The 17,453-nt window shown below is 50.6% G+C and overlaps 6 protein-coding genes across 6 annotated transcripts; all 6 read left to right on the top strand.

Annotated features, from left to right (window-relative positions):
* Positions 1 to 689: 689 nt before the first annotated feature.
* AA0111_g4674 (hypothetical protein) lies at positions 690 to 1,244 on the top strand (the record flags this gene model as incomplete). Its single annotated transcript, XM_028650702.1, has 1 exon — positions 690 to 1,244. The coding sequence occupies one exon, from the start codon at positions 690 to 692 to the stop codon at positions 1,242 to 1,244; it is 555 nt and encodes a 184-aa protein (XP_028507566.1).
* A 412-nt stretch (positions 1,245 to 1,656) lies between these two features.
* Positions 1,657 to 3,300, top strand: AA0111_g4673 (hypothetical protein; the record flags this gene model as incomplete). Its single annotated transcript, XM_028650701.1, has 1 exon — positions 1,657 to 3,300. The coding sequence occupies one exon, from the start codon at positions 1,657 to 1,659 to the stop codon at positions 3,298 to 3,300; it is 1,644 nt and encodes a 547-aa protein (XP_028507571.1).
* A 706-nt stretch (positions 3,301 to 4,006) lies between these two features.
* AA0111_g4672 (hypothetical protein) lies at positions 4,007 to 5,379 on the top strand (the record flags this gene model as incomplete). The annotated part of the gene is made up of 2 exons (XM_028650700.1): positions 4,007 to 4,722; positions 4,773 to 5,379. The coding sequence occupies 2 exons, from the start codon at positions 4,007 to 4,009 to the stop codon at positions 5,377 to 5,379; spliced, it is 1,323 nt and encodes a 440-aa protein (XP_028507572.1).
* A 2,340-nt stretch (positions 5,380 to 7,719) lies between these two features.
* On the top strand, positions 7,720 to 8,556 carry AA0111_g4671 (hypothetical protein; the record flags this gene model as incomplete). Its single annotated transcript, XM_028650699.1, has 1 exon — positions 7,720 to 8,556. One exon carries the CDS (start codon positions 7,720 to 7,722, stop codon positions 8,554 to 8,556), a length of 837 nt encoding a protein of 278 aa, XP_028507569.1.
* A 3,132-nt stretch (positions 8,557 to 11,688) lies between these two features.
* Positions 11,689 to 12,906, top strand: AA0111_g4670 (hypothetical protein; the record flags this gene model as incomplete). The annotated part of the gene is made up of 2 exons (XM_028650698.1): positions 11,689 to 12,014; positions 12,063 to 12,906. The coding sequence occupies 2 exons, from the start codon at positions 11,689 to 11,691 to the stop codon at positions 12,904 to 12,906; spliced, it is 1,170 nt and encodes a 389-aa protein (XP_028507570.1).
* A 1,432-nt stretch (positions 12,907 to 14,338) lies between these two features.
* Positions 14,339 to 16,276, top strand: AA0111_g4669 (hypothetical protein; the record flags this gene model as incomplete). The annotated part of the gene is made up of 1 exon (XM_028650696.1): positions 14,339 to 16,276. The coding sequence occupies one exon, from the start codon at positions 14,339 to 14,341 to the stop codon at positions 16,274 to 16,276; it is 1,938 nt and encodes a 645-aa protein (XP_028507407.1).
* Positions 16,277 to 17,453: the final 1,177 nt, after the last annotated feature.

The following is a 17,453-nucleotide window of genomic DNA, read 5'->3' as shown; positions in this document are numbered from 1 at the left end:
AAGAGTTGCGCAACACCAAAAAACTAGAAATACCATGATGATCAGGTCGGTGTCATCCCGAAGTTTGCCCAGTCTTGACATACGCTACACCCTGGAAACGCCCACTTCTCCTGCAATTTACACGTCTCCACCTATCCACGCATCAAAAGCGGTCACCATCAGGGGATCAAGTTCGCTCCGGAGCGTCTCTTGTATGCATGTCTAGCGCTTTTTTCCTACATAGCTTTTTTCTTTGGACGTCCTTCACGTGCACCCACTCTCTTCCCTAGGTCGTCTCATCGGCGCATTCTTCCCCATGAGGTGTTGTTTCAGGTAAACAATCACATTTTTGCAAGCTCACAGCGGTGCGTGGCGATAGAGACGTGAAGTCTTGACACAACCACATTTTGCGACAACTGCACGTCACTGGTAGTGCTCACGTATGATGCAGCCTGCTAAGATATTGCATGACCCGTCTAGCTGCGCTGGCCACCTCGTGTTGTGCCAAACCATTGCTGTGTCACAACCTCCAACAATATCGTGCCTTACCTAAATGAAGAACCCTATCTTCAACCAGATCAACCTCTGCACTTTTGTCCTCTTCTAGGAGCACTATAGCTTCACTGTCCTTCAACATGTGGTTTTCTTCCGAGGGTTTGCGCGATGAATTCATTCGTAACTTTCAAAGGCAGCCGGCTCACCTCGCGACAATGGTGCAATGCGAGCAATCCTCACAGCCAGGTATTCATATGCCCTGTCCAAGAGCAGCACCGGAAAGAACGATGAAAGATCTGATGAACGAGCATGCTTCCCGCTCGCAGAGGTACTATGGTAATCAACAGTTACGACCAGACGTGCCAGTGTCTCCGCAGCCCACTGCTGAATACATAGCACGGCGATCACGGATGTTTAGACTCCGACATGATGAATTTACAAGAAGGGAACCCGGGTTGAGCCGACCCGGAGTTACATATCTGAAAGGCATTACGCCTGACTTGAACCACCCGCCGCCGTCGCAAAGTAACGCAATTAGCCACGCACAACGTCCTTATGACGACACTGATAGCCCTAGTCATGCTCGTATCAACGAACAACCTGGTGAAAGAGACATAGACATCCATTTGACGCGCGATGAAAGCAATGCCAGGGAGCAGAGCTTGAGGGAGGACTTCGAGGTGATAAAGTATGAGGATGACCTGACCGCAGACTTTGAAGAGGTTGACCGAGACATACCCACGGCCTTCAATGGAAAACCACCAAGATAAGAGTCGCAGTCATGGTATGGGTCGTTTTGTTTGTGAAAGGTGACGGAGAAAGCGATACGACATGGTTTATTCGCCGGCTAGAGCTCGTATTGATAAAGTAACAATTTTCAGGGTAAGTAAATGATACATGGACTTTATGCGGTCACTAGTTGAGGTTTTGGTGACATGAAATTCATATCGTGATCGATAATCCAATCACCAGGGCAACAGTACACCACGACCAGGGTTATTCACTCACAATATTCATGTCTATTGCAGCTGCCTACTTTCCCGAGAGTTCTTTTCTCCCCTGCACATTGCACTCCATCAACTACCTTGTGTAGATCAAAGAACCAAATTTCTTTCTCATCACAAAGTTACAGGTTCAACTCGCGTCCACTACTAACTCCACTATATTGAACATTATACCAAAATGGCAGATTCAGATCCAACTTGGCACCCACCACAGATTTCAGACGTCCGCCACCTACGAGAACGAGGACGCGCACGAGGTCAAGTTCAAGTATCTGCTCCACGAACGCCTCAAGGCCATAAAGCTGGTCATAATTTGGCGACTCAGGATCGACAGCGAAGCAGTGACCCTTTTCGCTATGAGACGCAGAGCACCCTGTATTGGGATGACGCCAACGGTGCTATCCACAACACTCCCAGTGCCCTGTCTCGGAACTCAGCACCGCCTCATGCCCAGACCATGAGTGGAGAAACACGTGAGACAAACTATCGAGAGCTGAACACCCCGATTCAAGTCCCGCCTCGAGCTGCGTTCAATAATCCTTATCTCGACATCGTTGGCGATGGACCATATGGACGTAACCAAGCGATGTATACAGCAGCTGGTATGGCTGAGGCCGAATATATAGGAGAGAGGACCAGAAGGAGAGATTTCACTCCGTACTTTGATGCAGCAGACGCAAGGAATAGTATGGATCTATGCAGCTCGGACAAAGAAGGGTTCCGTCATGCTCTCGCGAAGAAAGACATGAATCAGAAACTGTGCCAGAATACAATAGAAACTATGAAAGCAGCTACTGCAAAGCGCGTTACGGGGCATACCGGGAGGACGAGCGAGCCGAGAGTTCCTCTTAGAGCTTCTCACGAGACACGGCACCCTACTACGTTCAAGTTCAAATCGAAGTTTGCGATTCCAGCATCACCAAAGACACCAAGAGCGATAGCAGTCCCTGCAAGCAGACCGGTAAGCTATCAGTGGCCTGACACACTGTCCCCGGTCCTCGAAGCACCCTCACCTCTGAAAATCTCCTCTGATAACCAGCCGAACACTCTATCTAAACACGAACGCACATCCACACTGGAACGCATACTCAATCTACGTGCCGAAGAACAAGCAAAAGCCCTCGCACGGCTCCAAGGCGAGCTCTATAAGCCCAGCCAGACCAAGGTAACCAAGCAGCAAGCGCCGGACGCACTTAGCCATGGTAAAAGTGGTTCCGAAAGCCAGCGTATAGCTCATTTTGACCGGTATGAAAACAAACAGCAAGTCTTTGAGTTCATCGTCTCACCAGTATCTCCGGAGAGTCAGAGGTGGAAAGATATTTGCACAATTCCTGATGTAGTTGCTCCAGCTAAGACAGCTAGTGCGGGTAGTAGTGTGTACAGCGGCGACGATAACACTCAAGAAGACGAGATTGACAGACTATCAAAGGCCATAGTAGGGCTACAAACATTCCAAAACCTACCTCCCTTGTCGTCGAAAAAGGCTGAGTTCCAGAGGAACAGCGCAGTGCCTGAGGGTTTGGATATGGGTAAGATTGGAGCATGCAAAGAGGAATCGAACAACGGAAACGAATTGCAACAAGTACCCCGAGAGAAGAGCTTGGAGGAAGCACAAATAGGGTTATTGGAGTACTTCAATGCCCCCCTTGAGGCAATTGGGACAGATAAGGCGGACGCGCAGACGCCACAGACGAGCTCGTCTCAAAAGTCCTTTACGACGGCGTCAACAGGAGATTATGAGCGGGTCGGATCACAAGAGGGGCTTGGACAGGAGCAAAATGGCGTAAAGAGGCGGTGGTATAGGAGCTTTCGGAAGGTTTGAGTGCAAGGTTATAAGTTAACAAAAACTCATATAGCGGAGAGGTCAGTTCCTCTTTGAGTCGAAAAGTCAGTTTGGATCATATCAACCTTGTTTAGGGTGAATTTTCTGGATAAGACTTTCAGCTATGGCGTGTTGAACTAGCATGAAAACGACAATGCAGTCCTTGAGCTTATGGAAACCATACTCGCCATGTGAAAAAGTGCAAGGTATCATGTCAAGCGCTTTTGTCTCTTTCATTCATCTCTGACAGATCCTAGTGGTGCGTGATGATGCCGTGAGCTATGACATATGATCCCAGGGCCGCGGTATGTATCTGACAATTCTACTCATTGAGTAAAGGCAGGCAAAAATCCACCGAAAACCAGGATACCAGTGCGACAACCATAGTACCATTCTCTGTTCTCCATTCTCCATCATCATGGGGTTCAAGGTTGAGGCGCGCCGGCGAAGGCCGAGGTTCAGCTCCGCCTGGCCTGTGCTCCTTTCCCCGCAAAGCGACTCTCCAAGCAGAGCAACTCCACGACTGAGAGCAAGCGAGTCATCAAGATGCGCGTCCCGAAGCTGATGTTTATATCGCAAGCTTCTAGCTTTCTCTGCGCTGCTGTCAAGAGACATCCAAATCGCTGACACAGCACCGAGCCATCATCAGCAGCCTCCGCCAACCATACCCTTTGAGGGAGACTACGCAATGTCGCTGTCGCACACGATGAACTTCTCGATTCCCGATGACTTGAAGCAATATCTCGCCGACCTTGACAAGTTTATCGACGACAAGATTACTCCTCTTCAACACAAAGACGACAATAACCGCTTCTTCGATCACCGCCGCGAACACGCTCGAACCGATTGGGACAACGGCGGGCTCCCGCGCAAGGAGTGGGAGGAGTTATTGGCAGAGTCGAGGAGACTGGCTGATGAAGCTGGTTTCTACAGGTTGTCGCTGCCGAAACAGTACGGCGGACAAAACAGTGCCGATGGGCGAGGAAGCAACCTCTGGATGGCCGTGATCCGGGAGCATCTCGCGGCAAAGGGATTGGGTCTGTTCAACGACTTGCAGACGGAGCATTCGATGGTCGGAAACTTCCCCGATGTCATCATGCTCATGAACTTTGGCAATGAGCAGCAGAAGAGGGACTTTATACCACTGCGGCTGGAGGGCAAGTTTAGGATGACGTTCGGTTTGACGGAGCCTGGTCATGGCTCAGACGCGACACACATGGCAACCAAGGGGCGACCGGAGACGAGAGACGGTGTGAAGGGATGGTTGCTGAACGGCTATAAACGATGGCAGACTGGGATGCACCACGCGACACATTGCTCCGTCTTTGCGCGGACATCAGGAAAGGACGGCGAGATAAAGGGCATCTCGTGCTTCGTGGTACCCGTCGATACGCCGGGTTTGAAGGCAGAGTCGTATGAATGGTACGTCATCAGTCTTACAGCAACAGAAGTCGCTTGCTAATGCTGCGCAGGACGCTCAACATGCCCACCGATCACGCGACCGTGTCCATCAAGGATGTCTGGGTACCCGAAACCGCCGCATTGGGTCCCATCCACAACGGCCTCGGCGTCGCGCAAGCCTTCGTCCACGAGAACCGCATTCGGCAAGCCGCCTCGTCGCTTGGTGCAGCCGTATACTGTGTCCAGCAGTCGGTCGAATACGCCAACGAACGCGCGCCCTTCGGCATCCCACTCTCGCACAACCAGGGTATACAATTCCCGCTTGTAGAACTTGCGACCCAATGCGAGATGCTGCGACAATTGATACGAAAGACTGCGCTAGAGATGGATTCGATGCCGCACAATGAGATTGAGAAGAAGATTGGCGATAAAGTCTCCATGTGTAACTACTACGCCAACAGGCTGTGTACGCAGGCGGCAGACCGCGCGATTCAGGTCCATGGCGGTAACGGGTACTCAAGGCACTACCCGTTCGAGCACATTTGGAGACATCATCGCCGATACAGAATCACTGAAGGTAGTGAAGAGATTCAAATGCGGAAGGTGGCCGCATATCTGTTTGGTTTCGGTGGGAGGAAGAGCCTGGTAGACGCTACAAAGGCCGAGTCGAAGCTGTAGACCTTTTTTCCAGATATAGCTCTAGTCATAGGAAACTACGAAGCCACTTGTTGAAACCAGGCATCGCGTCTTTTTCTGTGATTACGGGTAATAGTACCACGATCAGTAAAAACCACACGAACAACGCTGCCACCCACAAAAAGGTTGATCGAAGTGTAACACTCTTTGGCGGCAACGGCAATGGTTTTGACAGCGGCTCGTTCTTGAAAGCAGCTGCCCTTTCGGATTGCGGAACTGGTGGAAGTGGTTTTGACTGGTTTTGTAAATCCAATGGTCTAGGTGCGACGCGTCTGAGCGGTGCCTTTGGAACGTTCTCAGTCTTGAAGGTCTTTGGTGGTACAGGTGGTCCCTCATCTTGTGCATGCAATCTTCGATTGCGCAACCGTTGGTCGCTCAGTTCGACTCCAGACATGACCAGCTTTGAGAGAGGCTAAATGAATCCTGAGTGTTGAAGTAGTGATGTTGGGGAGGTCTTGGGAGCGTCAGAGGACAGACACTAGAAGGGGAGGGGGCCGGATATAGGCTATGCTCAATATAGCCTAGTGCATGGCCAACGAGATGCGAGCGGCATTATACTTCACACCCCTCAAGCATCGACTTGTCTCTCAATACACGAGCATCTCGCCCAATGGAGCGCCAAGTCATGGAGCACAGACTCGTCACGATTATAAGGCCCTCCAAACATCTTCCAACGCCAGTACTTAGAGCTATCTAGACACGATATCATTATACGTGACGAATTCAAAGTTGATCTTGGAACATCAATACAACCAAGGTAATGCTCCACCGTACAGCTAATACCCCGTTGCTATCATTTTCGGTGTGAGTATGGACAAGGAGTATCTGTTCCAGCTCTCGCGTCATCCAATGGTGGCGAGAGGCGACTCGCTGGACACTTGATATTGCGAATTGTCGTTGGTGGTCAGTTCGTCAAGCCATATGCCTTTCTTCCAATTTCTTCCTACAACACTTTTTCGGTGAATGATTGCGGTCTTCTTGTCTACATTTCTTCCTCTGCGATTCATTTGTCAGCTTTGCATTGAAGGTCTGGTAATCTTCCTGGTCTTTCATCCACTTAGTTACCTTCGCGAGAGCATGAAGCTTGTTCTGCCCCTCTGTTAGTACCTTTCTAATCATGCTATTCTGCATCGAAACTGGGTTTCCCTCCACGGAAGTCTTCTCTGTAGGAACCTCTGATAGGGTCCCGTCGATTTCCAGACTAGCGCGATTGGTACATGGACTATCGCAAATGTTGCACTCTCCTTCGTGCTGTTCGTTGCCATTACTACTGCGCAGCCCAAATTCAATGTCTTCTCCCGGTCCAGACAAAAGACCATGCACTTTAATCAGGACTTTTGTCTGATGCGAAGGCCCACTGAGCGGAAGATGGCTCGTATGAACATAGCCCTCGAGCTGTTGTGTCTGAATGCTCTTTTTTTCGCCGCCGTCTACACTCTCCAGAACGCAGGAATCTGTGATTTTGCTTAGACCCGCAGACTCAGTTGATGCATCACTTCTGTTAACAAAGTAGTCGACTGCATTCTCTGCAACTGCCGCAACAGAACAAAGTAGTAAGTAGCCATGCGCTTCATATGGCGTCGGGTTAGGTGAAAGCATCTGACTATACTTTTGCATTGAGAAATAGTCGCTACTCGACGCAGTCCTACCATCATTACGGCAGTCGCGAAGTTCCTCGACAGGTGTGAATGTGTGCATAGCTATGCACCCATGAAAGGTCTTGGGCGTGCAATCTGACCATCTCGAAGGACTGAATGTGTACTCGCGGTCTAGTGTAGGCCGAGCTAGTCGTGAGAGCGAAATATGTAGTGGTGAGTTCTTTGGTGAAGACGATGGTGTCGATGCGGCCGACATATTCGCTTGTAGGTGTGTGGTTGTGAGGATTAGGAGAACCAACAAAGAGGACGCAGGTCTTTGTACGGCCATTTGTGCTGACAAACACGTCATTTCGACATGTTCATGTCACCATGTGCCTAGCATTCCATAGCTGCATTGCGTCCTCACCAGCGTTGTGATAAATGCTATGCCGCTTCAAGAAAGACGCGTTGTCCAACGTTGCACATTCATATCAACTGAATCTGTCAATATGCGCATTGTTCACTGCTCCGCGTTCTCGCTCGTTATCCATATCGCACTTTTGGGTACCCTGACTGCACGCTTCACTCTCTGAAACTCTATTTCCCGCCTTGCTGACGTGTGTCGTCATTTCACTTCCACAAAGCCCGCTGGTAAAATTGTTTCCTACAGTATCAAATCCTACCTCTTCACGATGTTCTCAAACAACCATAGCAGGACTACACGTGATTGTCGTTTATCTCAACCATGACCGGTTCCGATCAATCAATGCCAAACGTACCTCCAGGTATCGACCCCGAGGTCCAAGCAAGAATCGATACACTACTCGCGCAGCATCTGACAGCGAACAGTAATAGCAATATTGCTGGGGAAATTAGGAATAATGGTGGTATTGGTTCATGTGTTGGCGTCTCAACCACAGCGCTAACGGACATCCTTGATGGTCATACCAACAATTCCACGGAATCACCAACTAGCCAACCTATTGTAAACGTGTTTCAGCCGAGGGTCAAGATAGACAAAGACAACGATGCAGGCATTCGGTATGAAGGTGTGCCCCGAGCTGGACCGCCACTCTCACCTCAACATGCCGTCCTACACCTCAGTGACAGATCCGAAGCCAGTCGAAGCAATACACCACCATATCAAGTCGTTACGGGTGCTTTTCCGCTTACACAATCTATTTCTGTCCTACCGCTACCGCCTCCTAACACTTCACCACCGCAGGCCACTCTTTTCAAGCGAACCATATCCTACATCGGCAACTATTTTTCCGCCTCACCTGAGATCATCGAGTACTCTGACGCAGAGATCAAAACGAAAACTCAAGTCTGTGTCAAGGCGCAAAAACGGTTTGTGTCGAATGTACCAACCCAGGACCTGGTTGTCAAGGTTGCAGCTGTTCTCATTGAGATGAGCCCGACTGGTGCGAATTCGGGAGACTATGGACTTGTAGAAAGACCTGTAGAGATTCTGGCGAAGCACAAGCGCGTCAGGGAGATCAAGAGAGGATTAGGATGCTTTGTTGTGGAGGATGTATATAGGAAGGAGATCAGAGTCGCTTTGGCGAGGTTGAACAGATAGAGGATATGGCATCACTGCGTGGAAACCATTCAATGGTACCAGACACTGCAATGAACTATGACTAGACGTCGCTCACAGTCCTCGGATCCAATTCTTCTGCTTGACATGATGTCAATTCCTGCGTGGCAGGACATCTTATGTGGTGGGTTGTTTTTCCATCCGAACCGTCAGCATCAGCCTAATTAAAGTAACCGCACAAATTCAAGCGCTATGCGATTTCGTTCTATACCTGTTGTTGTTTGGGTACGATAGCCTCCGACTGAGGCAAATGAGGTGTTGGACGTGCTGTTGGACGTTCTGTTATAGGGACTATCGACCCTCCACTTAGTACCCTCTGTTTTCAAGCGCCAGCACAACCCTATTAGATTTCTAGGGACATGGGGAGATTTCAGTTTTTGAAGGTCATTCTGGTACGCTCTGCAGGTCGATTTAGGCTGCTGGGTGTGAGTTCCAGCAGGTTCCCCGCACGCAGAACCAACCTGGCAGCTCGCCAAATCACGTCTGGTAGAACACCAAGCTTCAGCTGTACTTTGCATACAGTAGCGTAAAGGCCTCGGCACTATGCCTATTGATTCGATGGACGTGTTGATCACAAGAGGTAAGCACAACATCGTCCAATTACACTGTATCGTATCGAGGTAGAAGTGTATTCCCAAACACTTCCAAGGCTGGCTTCACTGTATGCAGGGGCCGGAACTACACCTATAGCAGAGACTGTTAAGAATATTTGTGGTGCATTCTGACCCATGCTCTTAGCTACCTAGAGTCGTACGTTCCACTGTTCGGAAATATGGGCTGTCGGATTCTTGTAGGCGCAGTGATGAGGCTACTGTTTATACAGTTTTGGCAATGCATGGATCTCTCATGACGAGCTAATCAGTATTCACTATGAGTATTGGCTGATGTAAAGCAGTCCGTTGATGTAGGACAAGGCTATAGGCTATCACACTACGTGGACGTGTTGGCTCCAAGTCCAAGGTTCTGAGCTCTTCAATGCATGATTGTAACTTGGTCGCATGCAGGTGCCAGGTGAGTTTGGTCCTTCCTAGTAGTGACAGATATGGTGCGTGTATCTCGTTTGTCGGAGCGCATAGTTTGCGATAAAGCCGTTTGATGCTGTCAGAAGATCAAATGACCATCACTTTATCTTGAATTCGCGCTGTCAAAGAGCTTCGCCAAATCATAGTTCTATCTTTCTCTCTAGGCGAGTGTGCGGTCCTCACAACTGTACTTGGATATTGCTTGAGGCGTCATCCGATTCTCGATGAGTTTCCACGGCTACATCGCGGAGCGATTTCTTAGCGATATTGACACTTTCACATCTGAACAGCAATATCGCATACTGTACGATCTGCCAGATGGCCGGTATGTCGCACCTGAAGTCAAGTACAGGATGTTCTGCAAAGGTGAAAAGGCATCGGAAGCCTTGAAGCATGTGCGCCGGCTCTTGCCCATGCCCTTCAGTCCAAGTACACTATCACAAAAATTGTACAAGGAGCCAAGCTTGATCGATCATGAGCGATGGGACGAGGCTAGAAGGAAGGCTCGAGAGGAGCTCCAAAGCCGGGGTGTGTGGACTCGGTTGGGAGGAAAGCCGAAAGCTAACAGACATCTTAGGGGCGTATCTACCTTGCGATTACATGTTTGGTGAGCGACCCCAAATGGTGATGGCGGAGTCTTCTGATGGAGGTGAAACAATCCGGCCGGCTGCTATCAACGAGTGCAAGTCTTTGCAAGTGGCTGGATGTGCAAGAGAAGACAAGTCTCTATTAATAGCTGAACAGGGTCAGATCGGTATCTCTGAACAGAACCATGGGGCCGAAATACGGCAATTGCTTTTTGACTTTGGCAAGGCTATGGGAAGACTATTAGCGAAATTATCGACGTGCAGATGAGCTTATACAGCAGACGTTGGCGATATCCTAAGCATCTTCTGTTGATCAACAAAATAATGCAATTTTGGAGAGTAACCGAATGTCCCACGAGTGGTGTCCTCCGAAGAACTGCATCCCGAGACGCGTCCTGATGCAGATGGTGCGGGTGATGCGGGGCGACAAACCCGCAGATGGATACACTGTGGCGGTCCAGCCCTGGAAGCGATTTCAACCGGTAAGCATCCAAATCGGTCGCCTTGCTGCATCTTCAGTCTTGGCTGATAGATGCGAAGAGTTAAATAGATATGAAGAGGTTGAAGGTGCTTCTTCTACACCACAGAGGACATTCGACCCCACTCTTCCTCTTGGCACGCTGGTGCACCAAGATAACATCTGCATTCATGACTTCACTTACGACGTCCACCAGCGAGGCTGCAGCTGCGCCACCTTGCATTGGTATTGCGTCCCTTGTCAGTACGAAACTCCCGTCACAAAGCAAGATTCTGCCGAATGCGCTCGGCGTGAAAGCAAAAGTGACGCGTCGCCGGGGTAGGCGCGATGAACCTTTCAGGCTTCATTTCGTTACAGCGACGGATCCCTCACAATTCAAAGATGGAGATGCTAGGCGTAGTGTCCGCTCCCAGGCGATGAGGTATCATAGAAACAAGCCAAACAAAGGAAAGCCGACCTCTGCGAAACGGCCCGAAAAGGTACTGGCCCCTTACACTAGGCCGACGATCGCCGGACAGGCTAGGCCTGCGAATACCAAGGCACACTCATCTACCCCAACTCCAGTGCCCAGTGCGTTTGGGGCGCTTGTTCGTTATACAAACAAGCAGTCAGCCGATATCCTTGCATCAACAAGGACAAGGTCGCTCAAAGATGCAAGCGAGATTTCCCCCCGGGGTGCTGCATCTGATGGCGATCAATTACCTCGACCAAGCGGCGACATGCGCTTTCGAAACTCTCATTCCAGGGTATGCAGGAAGATAGTGGAATACGAATACACCGAGAGCCAGGACGGAAGCAAGATACGCTTACTAGCGACCACTTTCTGCCAGATTGGGGATGGGGTTGATCCTTTCAGGGTACTGCCTCAATTCGAGAACCCTAGGTTGGATAGCGTGTTCCTTCTGCGCAACTGTCAGTATGCACCATCTCTTTGATAATTCCTCCAATAATCTCAGCATCGTACTTAATGCGTTTAGGTATGCGGGCGTTTGGCACAGAAGCCTATGTCGAGAGATGGGTGCCTGCAATGATGTCCCATCCCCACGTCCTCCTGAGTACGGTATTCCTAGTTAGCAACTGGCTTGACATGCTCGCGGGACTTCCAGGCGACAGTACAAGAACCGGATTCGTTCGTGATGAGATCATGGGCATGGTAAGTGAGCGGATTCGAAACCCTCACATGTATGACACCGCGTCGACCATCATCATCATAGTGCACCTGTTGGCCGGAGAGATATGGAGGTGCGACGAAAGCATACTGCGGTTTCACGTATCCGGCATCGCAAAACTGATCGCTCTTTGTGGTGGCATGGTCAATTTTGAGAAGGCGTACGTCGCAGAACTCTCCGCATCGTAGGTTTTCCATCGCTCGACGAGGATACAATCTGATGCCGCTTCCAGGTGTTGCTTTCAATGCGATCTTGTCTGCGAAGCCAAGCCACTATCAACACTCATATCATGGCAACCACCGGATTACACTGCAGACGACGATATCGCGATACCAGAATCGCCATTGTTTTGTCCTAGAGTCGACTTCATGACTGTGCCTAACGACGAGCGCTGCTCACCTTCCACGTGTAATCTACTACGAGATATGCGTGACTTGACTGAACTTTTCATATCGAAAAACGCCGCGAATGAGGTTGAAAGGGATCTTGCAGATGTATCGGCTGCTTACCTGAGCTCTACTGGTCTCGACTACAGCACGAAGGTGGCTAGAATACGCGAACGATTGACACTCCTCCCTTCAGCCGATCTTCCGGGTCATCAGGGCACTGGCGATTGGGTCTATGAGGCATGTCGCCTCACTGCGATGATCTACACTGCGTCCATCGTCTGCAGCTTGCCCTTATCCATGGCTGCTCATCCCAGCCAAAACGTATTATGGGCCGAAGCTGAATCTCTCAGAGAGCCACATGACAGGCAGATCGTGCTCACAACCCATCTCAGCGAATTGCTGCTGCAGGCACTGGAGCGCACCGATCTTGCCAATGTGTGGAATGGCATGGCTGGTGTTTTATATTGGATAACCACTGTTGGTGCGGCTGCAGCCCGCACGCCCATCATTCCTACCATGTTGCAGCAGCCTCTGTACAGCAAACCGTGTAAACCTCGGGTACGGCAGTGTCTGGCCATGTATTCGATGCGTGCGTTTGTCTTGTTAGGTTTCAAACATCAGATGCCTATCTTGCTGTCGCAGAAGAGGCTCTTCAGAGTACAAGAACTCATCGGAACATACGGCTAATACCTGGAAACGGCAAGTCGACCTTTCAAACCTCGAGTGGAGTTCAAAAACAGCCATGTCTATAGCTACTGGTATTGAGACAAAGTCTCGGGGCAGCACCGATGATTCACGATGATCGTCCAAAGCCACAAGCTGACCGCTGACTAAACGACGTTTGCTGATGCACACTTGATCAGTCGTACAAACCGAAGAAGCAATCTTGATAATCTTGTCGCATGCGACTAGTCAATCTCCAATCGATCATGTCACGGCGTATGACAGCCTTCCACGCATCGTCCGGGGTGTTTTCGTTGCGGGATGTGCGACTGACCGCATCTTGTGGCTCTCCCACTCCGTGCCCATCGTGCAAGACCGATTTGAAGCCGCCGGGCCTTTCGGGTTGCGAACATCCGCAAGATCCGCTCACGATGCTTTTTCGCAGTTCGAGAACACGCGCTTCAGATTGCGGACAAAAACTCAATCCTTTGCGCAAAATTTCATTGGTAGTGTTGGAAAATCTTCGTTGCTTACCGCTGCGGGTGTGGGTCGCGAGAGAGCTACCCTGTGCCTGCATCCAGTGGGGAGGTAGCTCAACTGCTAAGCTTCGAAGGTTCTCATCTTATCTCAACACCCTATGACGTCGCCGAGCTCGCCTGGAATGCCTGCCAAGCACGGTCGTTCATTTTGCATTGAAACACGAGAAAGGGTAATTCGCTGTGGCCGTTCCGGCGCCTTATTCCAGCCCGTTCTCGCGCGTAAATGCATCATTGAAGGGTCCGTGCGCCAAGACCCTCTTCGTCCCGCCGTTGTCCGATGCTCCGCTGGCCACGATGCTCGTCCTGCAGGACAGAAAGAGTCTCAAGGCGAGTGGAGCCAAAGTTTGAATCGACGTGTGGGGTCGCAAGGATGTCAAGATCTGCACAATGGAAATCACGTTCAGATCTGACTGGCGACATTGGACTGCCAGGATGTTTGAGACAGCATTCGACAGCGCACTTCTGTCTAGGAAACCAAACATCCAGACGCTTCGATTGTACACTTTTTGCAACCCTGAAGAGACACCGAGACACGTGCATGTTTGTTTGTCACTCGGCGGTCAGCCTGTTGTCTTTGGGAGATGATGACTGCCTCGTTCGCTCCACATCTCTGACAAATGGTGCGAACCACAGGAAAGCCTGATTCGCGCTGATGGATGACTCCTGACAGTCAGGGATCGTCTTGATGAAGGAAGCGGCAGCCAGGTCGTCCGAAAGCGCATTCCTGGGATTAGTTGCAGCTTCCCTGCAATCCGATTGGGCGACAAGACTACCCTCCTGTCAGAATGGCCAGGGTCTAACGGCCTACTAACAACAAGCGACATTTTGTATAAAGTACAACGCCCGCCAAATCCATAATGCAGACCAAGGATATTATCGCAGTTTGTGTTGTACTTGGACTTGTTTTCGTCGCAGCCATGGCACTCGTTACACGATTCTTCCTGCAGCACAAGCAGGCTAAAACCACAACAACAACTGACATGTTTACCACGGACGGCAAGACAGAGGGACAGCTTCAGCTCACACATATATCGAGCTCGTGGAAAAGATTGTTACTCCCAAAGCAAGATTCAAGCAAACGCTATTGGGTGCCAAACCTATCGGGCATCATAAAAGCCGGGGATGAGGGATTGTTTTTCTCCGCGTTATTTACCAACCTCCAAGGTCATCCTGGACAACTACCCCTCGAAAACCTGTACGATGCATTTGCAACCGAATTGCGCTCCCGACCAATCTCGGAGCGATCGTCATATACCGGAGACATGACAAAATTCCTTGGGCGAGCAAAGAAGCCCGTGGGGGGCCTTGGGCGGTCGAAATCGATGTCCAACGTCAAGCGAGGAGAGTCTAGCCCCAAGACTGCTAGAAAGAGCCTGGATCTGTCAGTGGTTGAGATGGGTTTGGCTAGAAGCCTATCTGTGAAGAGGCCGGCAACTGCATTAGTACCAATGCGAAGTGGGCTGCGCGATGACGATGCCCAGAAAGCTACACAAAGGTCTTGGATGAAGGAGGGCCAGACAGCAAAGTATGAGGATGGAAGGATGAGTGTGAAGATTACCTCTGGGGAGCTTGCAGCGCTATCCATAATACTCGGAAGTCAACTGAGTACTGGATCCGACACGGACGCCTTGCTTGAACCCAGTGCATACGGCATCTCGATAGCTATTACGCCAATGACAGACGCCAAACACCAAGTCACGCTCACACAACAAAGACGCAGCAGGTCGCAACGGCACGCCTCAGGCTCAGGCGTTTCAACGCTCTTTGCAAAGCACCTCGCAGCCGGCTCCCTCCCATACTCGCAAGATAAGATTGGCGTTCACAGCATCCTCATCACCGACGAAGCTTTCGAGGCACTGCAAGCAGGCGCCTCTCTCTACACTCACCCATATGTCGCACGAACAGCACAATCCAAATTCCTCGCCTCTCTTCCTAGTTCGCGCGAACCCAGATTCCACATCCTCGCCACGTCAACCGAAGTCCACACGTCAAACACACTGTTAGACGCCATAGCAGCACTCCCCTTCTCTGGCGGCCTGGCCCCCCTCGCATCAGCGCCACTGATCAGAACGGTCCAATTCATCGCATCCGCGGGCCTCCCTCACGCCCGCCTACTGCAGCGCCTAGAGCAACTCATTGACAAAGTGCACCGCCACGCTCCGCACCTGAACATCTTCGGACCCCTCTACGAGCCCCAAAACGCCGGCCTCCTGTTCCGCGAGCGCGAACGTCTTGGCAGATTGGCCAGCGATCCAACGACGCCCGACACCCTCGCCGACAAGACAGCGCGTGTGTCGCGGTACACGACGCTGCTCGAACGTCTGATGGCCTTGGTCCCGGATCTCAAATCGCAGGATGTCCTGGCAGCAGTGCAAGAAGCGGCCAGAGCCGAGATACGATCTGCATACCAGGCTGCTGTTGCTAGTCACTCTTCGTCTGCTGCTGCGCGCAGGAAGAGCAGCGTCGAGACTATTACTTCTCCTGTATCGGTGGTATCTGATTCTCCCGATATACCTGCCAAGTCAGCGAAACGCACATCTACCTCTTCTTCGCGGCGTAGTCCCAGGAGGCAGTCGAATCGCTCGAGCGCATTCTCCGAGATTATGGAGACGAGTCTGCTGTCGCCGTTTCCAGTAGAGGAGGAGAGCGGCGGCAGCAAAGAAAGGAGTCTGGCGAAACAGGTTGAGCAGGTGCTGAAGGCTGAGCTGCCGTTGAGTGTGGAGACGGTGGCTTTTGTGGCGAGGATGGTGGTTGTGGCGTGGTGTGTTAGTGTGCAGACTGTGGCTTGGAGCGAGGGAGAAGCTGGGTTCAGGATACCAGACGTGGAAGCAATGGGCAAGTTTGTCATGGCATGATTTCATGGTTACGTACCGATGGATTGAGCATGTTGCACGTACGAACATTGGAGATGAGAGAGATAGGCTAGAGGCGTTTTGTTTTACTTTGCGATTTGGCTTTGGCATTTGGGACATGTTAACGAGATACCATTCACACTTTTTCTTTTTAAAGTCCAGTAGAGATAACAATATTTGTTGTACAGCAACCTTAATCATCGATCTGTATACATATTTCCATGTTATCGATGAACAGCGATTGAAACATGCGACAAAGCCCAAGTTACCCATTCCAAGGCCCTCAGATCCGAGTCGTTCCGCCATATTGTCACTCTCATCGCGCCCCGCCGCGTACATCTTGAACCACGAGATCGCGAAGATGCCACGATCACGAGATACATGTCTTGTCACCGTCATCATAATCATCAGTCCCTATTCAAGGAATGATGTTCCCAAGACACGATGAGGGCTATTTGCGAGATGGGGCGCCCGGAGACGGCAACGGCTAACATCCGGACATCCGGGGTGTGTGTGGGCTAGAAATGGGATCTGCATACTGCAAGGAAGCCGACCGAGGGAAGTCTTTTGTCCGAATCGAACGCGCGGACCCGCTCGGGACCCGAATTGAGCGAAGCAAAGGGGGAAACGGGAAGATAGAATGTCGCGCCGGCTTTTCTAAGTAACGATGTAGGCCCTGACTCCCCTGTTGTGTGCATCACATGGGCCTTTCTTTCCAATGTGGGTTTTTGCCGAATTTACTTACTTACCTACCTACCTACCTACCTTTCTCGGGAACCATGCTTCAAAATTTGGCTCTAGACAGGAAGATGAAGAGTAAAAGTCTGGATATTAAACCATATCTCTACCTGAGAAGTTGGGAAAGAAAGAAAGAAGTAATGACAATCCATCTATCCCGTCCCCAAGTTCATCTCCAATGTCTACATATATATGCCAAGTTCCGTTCGTTAATCCTCGTGCAATGCATAACAAAAATCAGCAAGTAACCAAAGGAAGAAGAAGAAGAGAATCTACAATAAAAATCATAACCATAAACCTCACTTTACTCTTGTGGCCCCATAATCTCCAACCCCCGACAAACGCCCACCCAACCCTCCCCCATCCCCCTCTCCTTTACACAACCCCCAACCCACCCACCCCCCTAGACACCTCTAATCCCGCCTTCGCCTTAAAAAAAAAA

This window comes from Alternaria arborescens, assembly GCF_004154835.1.
Source record: "Alternaria arborescens strain FERA 675 chromosome Unknown contig_9, whole genome shotgun sequence".
Classification (NCBI taxonomy): Eukaryota; Fungi; Ascomycota; class Dothideomycetes; order Pleosporales; family Pleosporaceae; genus Alternaria; species Alternaria arborescens.
The sequence above is the reverse complement of the archived record's forward strand: the minus strand, read 5'-3'. Positions and strand labels throughout refer to the sequence as shown.